We start from the raw sequence: 12828 nt of genomic DNA on the forward strand, positions 1-12828 counted from the left end.
AAGATATTCACATTTGGGGCCTATTTGAGAGGGTTCAAAAAATTTACTATAAACACGTTTTACGTAAGTCGAGACAAAATTTCTCTTATATATTTGCCTCGTATTCCGTAAAATATTATTGAAAAGATACTTATAAACTGTTCTAAACAGACCCTTAGTAACTGACAATACATTGAACAATATTATTTCTGATAGAAGGATACTCATGCTTATAAAAAAAATACATATATATATATATATATATCCATGAATTTGCTCAAAGTAGAAGTTAAATCTGCCACATCATTCCTTAATTTTTCCTATACAATTAAACAAAATCATGCACATGCCATTAACTATAACTTCGTTGTATGACGAGTAATGAGTAATAAAAAGATATCACAAATTACTCATCCAATCCTTAATATAAAACCTATTTAACTTATTTAATTAGATTAAGAAAGTTAGGTAAGTTAGTTAATTATAAAAAATATGACATGTTTTTCTTAAAACACCATAATCATCTTTCTTAATATCTTTCCTCCCTCACTTACTTAATTATGGTTGAGCGAGTACCCACAGGATAATTTAGAAAAAATTAATAAATATAAGAAATAGGTCTTATGTTTAGAATTAATGTTAACTTAACAACTATATCCTATATTAAGGATTGAAGGAGTAATATAATCTCCGACCCTTGATATAAAAGCTATATAGCTAATTTAATAATATTAAAAAAGTTAATTAAATTGGATATTTGTCACAAATGTATGTTTATCTCCCTAAACTATCATTTTCAATCATGTCTATTAGATAATTAAAATTATCTCTTAGTGGAAACTTCTTACAATTAATAGGGATATTTTGAAAAAAAGATGGAAGATAAAGTAAATTGATATTTTATATTTATGATCAAATCCAGTCTCAACTAACTTTTATATTAAAAGCATGTTGAAGTGGTATTATTTTAATAGATTTTACAATCTCAACTAGTATTCTACTTCACTCTAATTAAAATTGAGGGGTGAAGGTATCGATGGACAAAACTGGATTTGGTACACCAGATGCACTTACTCTTTAATCATTAAATAAGAGAGGTGGAAAATAAGAAATCATGGGTGTGATGTGCTAATTAAGATTATTATAAAAAAAAAAAGAAGAAGAAATGGGCATTCATAATGCACTTCCACCAAATCTAAATCTGAAGTGTGTTATAGACTCAATACACGAGAAAATTTAGATCTAGAATTTCAAACTATTATTTTTATTAATTTTTTTTATATTTTTCCTGAAGGCAAGAAAAGGATCGCAACTATCTCTTGGCAATCAGTTTGAAAGAAGGTGATTTAAGAATCAAAACGAAAAAGGAAACTCATCATACTATTACCCTTAATTTACTTATGATTGGACAGAAGTGAAAGCAAAGGAACTTAAAGAGGGAACTAATTTGTAACCCACAACTAGAAATAGCAAATTGATGTAATGGCATTAGGTTAAATCCATTATTCAAGCAACAGGACAAATAATCAATCAAGTACATTATTGTTGCAATCATCCTGGGAATTTGATATTGCTTGATGATTATTACTCCTTCAGTCTTTAATATATGACATAATTATTCAATTAATTTCGATCCTAAATATAAGATCTATTTATTATATTTATCAATTTTTTTAAATTACTCCTATGATATTCCCTTAACCATAATCAAGTAAGTGAAGGAGAGAGGATATTAAAAAAGATGATTATAGTATTTTAGAAAAAAAACATGTCATATTTTTTATAATTAACCAGCTTGCCTGACTTTCTTAATTTAATTAAATTAGTTAAATAGGTTTTATATCAATGACCGGAGGAGTAATATTTATGGCTGCGTTTTCATATTGTGTCAAACTTAGGATCTTTATTGGCAATAATTTGAGATCATACTTTGGTTGTTGCAAGTGATTCTAGGACATGGCCAACTTCTTTTTTTGGCCGTTTAGGACATGGCCAACTAAGATGAATTTTTGGTTATATGGTCAAATTATTTAACAACAATTAATTGTACCTATTTAGAGTTGTTATGTCCTTATCAAGATTTAAATATGTGTGACTAAGGTACCTTTCAGTGTTAAAAATTTCACACATGAATGCGTTAAGGTCAGTGCATATTGCCGCATTGCTACTTCTTCACTAGACATTCGCCTATCAATTTTTCCCATCTTAGTTAAGTTTTAATCTTGACTTAATTGAAAAGTAAATCATTGAGTGAAAATTCTTATCTAACGTTTTAGATCATAATACAATCTAAGCACATGATACACAGAGGAAATCAAATTTGACAATTATTTATAATCCATAACATTAGAATCAGCTGGAATTGAAATTGAAAATGTAAAATTATTTAAAATTTAAGTTTTCTCTATCAATTTTTTAATTTTAGAAAATATAGTAAAAGTAAAGCCTCAACTACAAGCTTAAAAAAAATTTAAATTTAAACTTTTAATCATAGTCACTTAATCTACTTTATATGATTTACATTAAAAACTTGCTTAATTATGATCTTTTGAAGGGATTCAAATCGAATTGATTGGATTCCCGGTAAGTATATGAATATCATGAAGTGTCCTTGGGTAGCAAGGCATTTGAATTGGTCAAATCTTGTTTGCATACAGACAACTTCTTAAACATTAATTTACCAAATGAAAAAAACAAAAATAACACTAAATTTCACCCCACGAGAAATTAAGCTCAAGTCACAAAATCAAATCCCCAGTTTATAGTTTTCGCACCCAAATAAATATATGTTGGAAGAAGACACCTACTACAGATAGATACCATTTTTCAAAGTTCACCAAACATATACAAAAAACTAAACCTACTGCAAGCAGATACCTTTTCTCAAAGTTCACCAAGAACACATGCCAAAGGCTAGAGAGAGAGAGAGAGAGAGATGACAGCATGGAAAAAACTACTCCCTCCGTTTCTTATTATAAGAGACAAATAACCAAATTACGTTGATCAAAAAAACAGTTAAAATTAGTTGAGGACAATTAATGTGTAAAAAATATAATGTTTTTCCAACAATGCCCCATTAATAAGGAGAGAGAGTATGAGAGAGAACAATTAAATTATTAAAAGAAAGAGAAGTGGGAGGGAGAGATAGTATGAGTTGGAGACAAAATAAATAGGGATAAAATAGGAAATCAATACAAAAAAATAGAGACAATTTTTAAGTGTCTCTTATATATGGGAACATGCCATAAGCATCAAATGTCTCTTATAATAAGGAACGGAGGGAGTACTATTTATGATCTTGACAAACAACTGTCCGTTTCTTGCTGTGAACAATAAACAGATCTGGTTTGCCATTATGCTTGAACTCACAAGAGACAGCAAGGGATGTCATGCCTTCAACTAATACACCTTCACAGCCAATGGGTAAGAAAAGCAACAAATCATCATGGTTAGAAAGTCAGATTCAATTTTTTTTTCAAAGAAGCCTAAAAAATTCTGCAAAATTATAAATTCATCAACGGAAGCGGAAAATGCAGCCTTAAATTACTTGGAAGAAACAAAAATTTAACTTGTGCAAATTTAGAAGAATACCTCGTTATATTCAATTGGGGTCTACTTGTTGTGGATGTAAGCCTTGTAACTTAATCCTTAACCTCCACTATGCTATAACCACTTTTTTATTCATAACCAAAGCATACTATGCTTTAACTTCACTTCTACTCAAAACCCCATATAACACTTCCTCTCTAAACTCCTCTTCAATGTCTTCATCATTCTGTTGTGCTGTGCACCTCTTCTTCTTCTTCTTCTCTGTCTCCGACACCTTTAGGCTTGTTTCATTCCCTCAAACCCCATGTTTCCTTCAGCCATAATGAAGCCTCCCAGAGTCAAGCTGCCTCTCCCCGTCATTATCACTTCAATTTGTGTTCTTTTCTTCTTTCTTGTTCTCTTTGCGGAGAGACTCAGCTTTCTCCCTTCCTCTTCATCCTCCTTCTTCAAGTTCAAATTCTGTCCTAGGAGGAATAACAAACTAAAATCCAGTAAGTTTGCTTCATGGAACTTTTCCTCCTCTCTTCCCCCCCCCCCCAACTGAGCTATTGGGTTCTGATGTGACAGTTTCTGATATTGTTGTTGATGAGCAGGTGATAAGAAAACAGAGGAAGAAGGAAGAATTGGCTCGCTGGTCGATGACAGGTTCGACTTTGATCCAGAGGAGTGCAATGTTGCCAATGGAAAATGGGTGTTTAACCGTTCCATAAAGCCTGTGTACACAGACAGAAGCTGTCCATATGTAGATAGACAGTTTTCTTGTGTAAAGAATGGAAGGGAAGACTCTGATTATCGCCACTGGGAGTGGCAGCCAGAAGATTGTACCTTGCCTAAGTAAGAATTTGCTTCACTTTTCGTGATAATTGGCCCTATGTTGTTTGAACTGATATGATTCACATTTATAATGACAATATATGGTAGGTTTGATCCATACCTGGCACTGAAGAAAATTAGAGGGAAGAGGCTGATGTTTATAGGGGACTCATTGCAGAGAAATCAGTGGGAATCTTTTGTGTGCTTGGTTGAGTGGGTCATACCTGAAAAGCGAAAGTCTATGAAAGGAGCGCGTATTCATTCAGTCTTCAAAGCCAAGGTACATAATTAAAAAGGATTTTTTGCTTGGTTTAGTATAAAGAACGCAGAGATTTGTGATTTTGAATCATGTCAGTTTTGAAATATACAACTTAATGATGGTATGAACGTGAAATGAAGCTACTCATCTGGAAAACCCAGAATGATATAATATTTTGTGATGTGTAGGATTATAATGCAACAATAGAGTTCTATTGGGCGCCATTCCTTGTGGAATCCAACACTGATATACATATAAAAACTAATCCAAAGGAGAGGATAATAAAAGTGGATGAAATCTCTGAACGTGCCAAGAACTGGACTGGAGTGGATATACTTGTTTTCAATACATACATATGGTGGATGACTGGTCTCAGGGTTCAAGCACTGTAAGTTCTCTCCCTGCTCAATACTTACTCATTCGGAAGCTGGCAGAACACAATTTAAGGCTACTGTGATCTCATATCAGACTAGAATTGTCATCTCTGGAATAATTTGGATCAGTATATGCATGGATATCACTTGTTTAGGAGAATGTGTTGTTGAGTTTTTGCTGTTTAATTATGACGAGTTTTGATGGAGAGTTTGTTACAGTGTGGTGAAAGTTGGGAATGGTGTAATTGCAGATGGGGTTCATTTTCAAATGGCGAAGAAGGGAGTGAAGAATTCGATACACCAGTTGCTTACAAGTTAGGTTTGAAGACATGGGCCAACTGGGTTGACTCAAATATCAATCCAAATAAAACCCGGGTTTTCTTTACAACCATATCTCCTACGCATACTAGGTAATCTCTCTAACTTGGATCTGCTAAAGTGTATGTTGCATTTGCCTCAAAGTAAAGAGAGAGATAAACATAAGTAGGCGGGCCATACTTCTGGTAATGAGATGTCATAAAAGTAAAGCCTACTTTTTTTATATCTATCTCCCTTCATAGTTTAGGTGAAGCGCACTATAGGAAATACATCATCTTTATGCTCTGTAATGTAATAATTTTTATTCAACAATTTTGATTTTGGAGACTTTAACCAAAACCATCGAGTAACAAACAATTAAAGCCATTTTCTTAATCATTGAATTGGATTTTGTTTGAAATGAAGAGAGTTAAATACGAAAGAGGAAGCCCTGTTTTTGGCAATGTAGATTTCATATATGTGAAGTTCACTATTTTGTGTCTAACTCTCTATGTTTTAGGTGAAGTACGCTTTAAGATCCAAATGAGTAAGTCTTCCCTTAAATAAGAAAATCTTTCTTCAACAACTTTGATTTGACTACTTTGGTCGAGTCTAAGTCCTCTCATCTATAATATTTACAATAGTTTGTTCTCGAATACTTCACACAATGTGTGTGCGTTTTGCTTTCTCTCTACTAAAAGTGCATGCCGATTGAGATAAAGAAAAAATAGACAGAAAAATGTTAGTCCCACTTTAAATAATAGGTATCACAGAAGTAAGACTTGCCTTTTTATATTTATCTTTTTTTTAATACTTTAAATGTAGCGCAGTTTAGGAAATTCAGTCTCTTTCGCACATTTTTTTTTAAGATAAAAATCTTTATTCAACTACTTTGATTTTGATGTTTTAACCAAAACCATGCTTTTACAAACAACCAAAGCAATTCTCTTTCAAACCGGTTGCAGTGCATTTTGCCTAAAGTGAAGGGAGAGATGAAAAGGGCCCCCTTGCCATTTTTCTCAATAAGGATCCCTCGTAAATGGAAATTATCTTTGTGCGTCTGTTTCTCTACATTTTATTTTTAGCTGAACTGCACTCTAGAGGATGATCCCCCTCAAATAACAAAATCTTTCTTCAACAGCTGTGATTTGGATACTTCAAATGTCCAAAACCATCCTCACTTACAAATAACCCTTATAGCAGTTTGTTTTCAAATACATAGAAGGTTGTTTTCAAATACATAGAGGGCTAGATAGAAGTGAACCAAACACAGGCAACAAAACCATGCAATAACAATACAAATGAGCCATTGTTTGATGGATGTTTCAGAAGCGCAGACTGGGGAAACAAAGATGGGGTGAAATGTTTCAATGAAACAAGGCCAGTGAGGAAGAAGAAGTACTGGGGAAGTGGTTCCAACAAGAAAATGATGAGCGTGGTGGCCAAAGTGGTGAAGAAGATGAAAGTTCCAGTAAATGTGATCAATATAACACAAATATCAGAGTATAGAATTGATGGTCACTCCTCAGTTTACACAGAAACTGGTGGCAAATTGCTTACTGATGAGCAAAAAAAAGACCCACGAAACGCAGATTGCATACATTGGTGTTTGCCTGGAGTTCCAGATACCTGGAATCAGATATTTTTGGCTATGTTATAGCAGAAAAACATGGGAAAAAGTGTTAATGTGATTTTTTTTGTTTTTTGTTTTCCTCTTGAGGCATGAAGATGTCAAATTTTATGAAGTTATATGTTCATATATTCATCTTTCTTGGGGCATTTCTTTGATATATAAATTTGCACATATGCTTCAGAAAATCTGCAAGCATTTTATGTACTTGAATACACACAACAAGATGCAACAAATTTTCTAATCTCAGATGGACTATTAGCCCTATTAATTGCTTCTAAAAAATCTCAAAAAAATACATATTGGATTTTGAAATTCTAAATGTTTACTATATTAAAACTTTAATAGTAATTGATTACAATTGAAAAAACAAATAACAATATATTTTTATAGCAATTCATAATTTATGATTTTGAAATTTAAAAAATATTTTTTGGGATTTTTCCTTGCCTCTAGGCTCTAGGGTTCTTTTTTTTTGGGGGGGGTATATATGTGGCCTGAAAGAGTGCATATGAACTACATAGTCTTTTGCCCTTTTTCCCCTCCGGTAGGGATAATTCATGGTATTTTAAGTAAATCAAGAAAAAATGCATCAACAATAATCATACTTTTCAGGATCACAAGTTAAATATTAAATCAAACTGAAATTATATATGCATTATAACATCATTTTTCAATGCTTTTAATAACTTAAAACAAAGAATACTATTAAAAATTATAAATTTAATATTAAATTTTAGATAGATGATGCTTTTTAAAAAAATTATGCAAATTTTTTTTCTCTGTTTTAAAGTATAACTAGAGATTTGCATGAGTATAGATTTCATTTTAAATGATTTCTGGTCGGGTGGTTTACGGGTCAAGCCGGCAGTCGGCTCCATAAACCCTACTCTCTCCTATCAAACGGCGATAAACCTCTTTGCTATCTCGAATTTGGTGGCCTTTACTTGCTGGTCGTCTGTTCTACTTCCATCTCCGTCGAGGTTACGGGATGGACGTTGACATGGGTGAAGAAGCTGAAGGAACGTCGAGGAAGATCCAGGTGCGGTTCGTTACTAAGTTAAAACCGCCTCTCAAGGTCTCAAGCAGTGTCATTTCCATCCCCGCCAACCTGACTAGATTTGGTCTCTCCTCCGTCATCAATAGTCTTCTTGAAGCCGCTGGTATCTCACTATCTGCATTCCTTGTCCACTCAAACTTCCAGTGCAATTATTAAATTGATGTTTTGGCCGTTTTACATTCTGTTTTTCTCAATGAAAAATTGTTGCCCTGGTCTAGTTTGAAGGAGACTTCGTTACTTTTAAGTTTGCGTCTTTCCCCTGCATATTTAAATTTTACCCTCTCGTGTTTCCGGGTAACTTTTGACGTAACTGTCAATTATGGGCAGGTGATCCTGATTATAAACCGGAACCTTTTGACATTTTGATCGATGGCGAGTTGGTTCGGATGTCACTCGAGGAGTTTTTGGTCGTCAAGGGAATTTCAGTGGTAAGTATCTCATTATCCTACATTTGCTGATTTTCTGTTTTGCCTTTGGTTAATGGAAGAGTTGTATAGAGGGATTTGTTGTTTAATAACTGAAGCTATGATTAGAACTAGTGGACTGTGGTCAACTGAAGTCTTTCAGATTCTCCAGTTAACTATTCTCTTCTTTTATATTTTCTTTTACTCCTTCTATAAAAGAAAAGAATTGCAGCACAATGAAATGGTCTTTGCTGAAAGATTCTTTACCTGACATTTTTGGTATCTATGATTCTATTGCCCATTATTTTGGAGTCATATCTAATGTTTGTAAATGATGAAATGCAGGAAAAGATATTGGAAATTGAATACACAAAAGTAGTGGCCCCACGTAAGGAGGAAGACCCTTCTTTACATGATGACTGGGTTAGCGCAATTGATGGTTCTTCTTCTCGGTAAGCTTGCAAACGTTAAACTAGGTGGCATGTAATATTGAATTGCATGCAGTCGTCATGATTAACTGTGTAACGGTCGACTTTGGGTTTCTGTTAACTATACAAATATCGGTTAATGGAGATTTGGCTGAGCTAGTCTAGTTGGATTAAGCTTCCACGGATAAGTTGGTTAGCCTCATTTAATTTGAAATTTACAATGTTGGCATGATCATATTCAGTTTTGTTAACATTGATAATTGACAAAGTATAGTAATTTCTTATATTATATATATATATATATATATATATATAATCATGTAGATTCATCATCTGATCATCATTAGACGACCAATTGTGTGAGGTTTCACTTATGATTTATGGGGATGATCATAGGACATGGCCTTATCCTTCTATTGGATGGTCCATTACATGTGTTGCTTTTGGTAGAATGCATGGCAGTACGTGTAGAGCCAGCTTTTTTGGGCAGTTGATATTGTGCATTGGATAAAATACCAAATTCCTTGGTCTAGTCTAGCAAGTATATCAATTTTGGATCAGGCTGTCTTTGCTAAGGAGTTTAACAGTTATGCTATTGTTGCTGCAGGTTCTTTTTGACGGGATGTTATGATGGTTTAGGGAGGTAACGATTTTCGATAATTTGTTTGTTATCTTACAACTAGTCATTTAATGGCTTTTTTGAGATTTTATGTTATATCTCTTACGTGTTTGCAGAATTTTTTTAATGTTATTATGCAAATTTTTTTCTAAGGGTATGGGAAGGTGCTGGATTATGTACACATATATTGGAGGGGCACACTGATGCAATCACTTCTGTTAGCATCATCAATCACAAAGGTAACAAAGACGAGTTATTTTTTTACTCTAACATGCATACTAATATCTCTTACCTCTGTTAGCATTGTTTCCCTTTTTTAAGTTGAAAGGTGCTAATATTCTAGTAATGAAAGAATTTTAATAGAAAGAAAGAATTACAAGGACGAGGATTAAAACTGCTTCCTAAGGAGGAGAAAACAAAGGAAGAGAAAGTGAAAAGGATAAAGCACTTGAAGTTAGCAAATATCAGTGTTGTTCAATCCCTAATTTGGTGCGAGTTGTCTGGTCCTGCTAAATGATTAATCCATAGCAACTGTTCAAATTTCTCGTTTTTAATCTACATCTGATTTGTAATTTTTAAATTGACAATGTAATCACATATATCTGAAGCTGTGGAATGAATGTTTCTATGTTGATAGTAGGGAAAGCTTGTTGCTTGTGGGGGTGTTTGTCTTTCTATTATTATTGTGAAGTCCTAATGTTCCATATCATAATTTCTAATATTATTTTTATATTGCTCCCATTTATCAATATATGTACCGTATTTAGGTGCAGGAACTTGTACCTTAGCAACTGCTTCAAATGATCGAACAGTAAGGCTATGGAAGGTTAGTAGAAAAAAGTTTAGAAATATGCAAATTTTTATGTTGAGTATTTATCTGACTATGTTATGTTTTTAACTTTGTTCAAAAGCTCAATCTAGATAAGGCCATTGAGCATCCTAGGAAGATTAGTGCCTTCAAAATCTTGAGTGGTCATAAAGATACTGTGAAGAGTGTTGCCGCACAAACTTCTGGAGAAATGGTTCTTCTCTATATTTCTTAATTTTCCTTCTTTCTCTTCGAATTTCAAGATAACTTTAAGATGTAAAGTTTAGATTTCTGATGTTAGTCTTGTTGCTTCTGTTTTCACGTATATTTAGATTTGTTCTGGTTCTTGGGATTCTACCATCAAGCTGTGGCAAACTGACTTTGACGCAGAAGGTGATGTGTCTATTAAGAAGAGGAAAGTGAAAGATCAAGTTGAGGAGTCACAGTTAGAGGTCAGTATGTCGCTGGTTAATAATAACTGTGGAAAGGAACTTATAGTTCCTGTTAGTTTTTTTAGATAGTAAAATATAGAAAGAAAAAGTACAATTCCTAGTGACTTTATATCACGGGGTTGATTTTGTACTCGAAACTTTCATGCTTTTTTTTTTGGGGGGGGGGGGAGTTAGGGCTTGGTGGGGCGGATGTTTGTAAAGCTATTATCAAAAGAATTAAATGACTTCACTTTCTTTAATGCTAAAATTTTATTTTTTTGACATTATACTTGTGAGATATGTGAACTCAAGAAATCTTGTAGAGTATATAACTGTATTTCCTTCTCTTGAATATTGTTTCTCATTTATTGTATAATTTTGAACTTTTATTTGTCACTTGATCAATTTGTTGCTCGTAATACTCTTGCATTTTAGGGGGAGTCTGTATCTACCCTTGTAGGCCACACACAGCATGTTTCTTCTGTGGTTTGGCCACAGCGAGACATAATCTATTCTGCATCCTGGGATCATTCCGCCAGGGAAATGGGACGTTGAGACTGGGAAAGACTCGTTCAATATAGTAAGCATGCCAACTTGTGACGTTTGACGCTTGTCTTTATACCAAACTTCATGATTTTCTTGCTGAATTATCTTCCAAGCTCATTCCATTTATTTAATTGTCTTCCTTTTTTCTTGGCTGTGGAACCATTCCAGGCACGCTAATAATTTCTTCTCTGTACTTCCTATCTTGACAATGTCTCAAAACAACATGATATTAATATTCGATTTATAATTTTTTAAATCACTACATGTCCTCCAACTGTAGTTCTGCGGCAAGGCTCTCAATTGTCTTGATGTTGGTGGAGAAGGATCTGCTATGATAGCTGCTGGTGGTTCTGATCCTGTTCTTAGGATTTGGGATCCTCGTAAGCCAGGTCTATTAAATGAGTCCAATCTTTGTTTAACTTAATCATCAAGTGAATGTGTTAATACCTCAATTGACAATTTTTCTTCTTCCGTAGGCACTTCTGCTCCAGTTTTTCAGTTTGCTTCTCATACTTCTTGGATTTCAGCCTGCAAATGGCATGATAGTTCTTGGTTTCATTTACTTTCTGCATCTTATGATGGAAAAGTTATGTTATGGGATTTGAGAACCGCGGTAATGTGCCATCATTTTGCTGTGATTTTTTAGTTTTGTCGTTAGCTCTTGTGCACATACCTTAACCTCTTAATATTTCTCTTTTTCCTGGCAGTGGCCACTTTCTATCATTGAATCACATAGTGACAAGGTATACAGATATCACTATATTTTCTTTCTTTCGCTCCGAAATGAGTCAAAGGTATTCTTGATAAAATCATTGTTTATTTGACTTAGGTGCTATGTGCTGATTGGTGGAGAAGTGACAGTGTTATCAGCGGCGGAGCAGACTCAAAAGTCTGCATTTCTTCTGAAATTTCAGTACAATGATCCAATGCTTTTGGGTTAGTTATTTAAAATTTTAACGTTATATATAATTATATGTATAAAAAGCGAAAAATATATTTATTTACCTGATGATCGGTAGAATGATGATTATCTTTTATTGTCAGGTACTTGATCATGAAGAAGTCTAAATTTTGATCTATGAATTTAGGGACTGGCAAGATAGGCATACAATTAAAACGATCCTGTGTTTGTATAGTTCATATTTATGTGAGGATTTGAACTTGGGCTGTACAAGGAACAGGAGGACGCAATGATTCTTCCGAGCCACGAGTGTTGTATTGAGCCTTTGGATCAAAGGATGTAAGAATATATTATTTTTTTTAATGAAAACATGATAATTGTGATCTTGCACCATGATGTAATATTTGCTATTTATTATGTCAAGTTTTTCAATCACTTATAATCATATGTTGTATTTTTAAAGTATTAACATTTAATTATAAATCGACATAAAAAAAAGAAAAGATACATGTTTATATATTATTAGAGAATTTGACATAATAATATAAAAAATTCAACCTGAGTTTTTGCTTATTTTGAATTAAAAAAATATAATAACTTGATTTATAAACAGGAAAAAAAAGCATTTCAAAAGAATGACCTTAAGTCCTTAACCTTGTATATAATATTTTTTTTTTAATTATTCAGTTCCTTCATTTTGTTTTAATTAGAGAAGAGGGGAGCAAAATTC

General features: G+C 33.3%; 2 protein-coding genes across 2 annotated transcripts; both read left to right on the plus strand.

Annotated features, from left to right (window-relative positions):
• Nucleotides 1-3832: 3832 nt before the first annotated feature.
• On the plus strand, nt 3833-7089 carry LOC114722536 (protein trichome birefringence-like 3). Its single transcript, XM_028908583.1, has 6 exons — nt 3833-4019; nt 4122-4362; nt 4450-4621; nt 4789-4988; nt 5226-5384; nt 6601-7089. The coding sequence occupies exons 1-6, from the start codon at nt 3833-3835 to the stop codon at nt 6929-6931; spliced, it is 1290 nt and encodes a 429-aa protein (XP_028764416.1). The 3' UTR covers nt 6932-7089.
• Nucleotides 7090-7822: 733 nt separating this feature from the next.
• On the plus strand, nt 7823-12489 carry LOC114722535 (ribosome biogenesis protein WDR12 homolog). Its single transcript, XM_028908582.1, is given in 15 exon segments — nt 7823-8064; nt 8289-8389; nt 8711-8817; nt 9401-9436; nt 9566-9651; nt 10180-10238; nt 10324-10434; nt 10553-10672; nt 11087-11191; nt 11193-11231; nt 11478-11586; nt 11674-11810; nt 11905-11940; nt 12027-12133; nt 12242-12489. Coding segments are annotated over 14 exon segments (1311 nt in total). The 5' UTR covers nt 7823-7892; the 3' UTR covers nt 12120-12133; nt 12242-12489.
• Nucleotides 12490-12828: the final 339 nt, after the last annotated feature.

Source organism: Neltuma alba, unplaced genomic scaffold (assembly GCF_004799145.2).
Source record: "Neltuma alba isolate B1F8T4 unplaced genomic scaffold, ASM479914v2 tig00012096_pilon, whole genome shotgun sequence".
In the NCBI taxonomy this organism is placed as follows: domain Eukaryota; kingdom Viridiplantae; phylum Streptophyta; class Magnoliopsida; order Fabales; family Fabaceae; genus Neltuma; species Neltuma alba.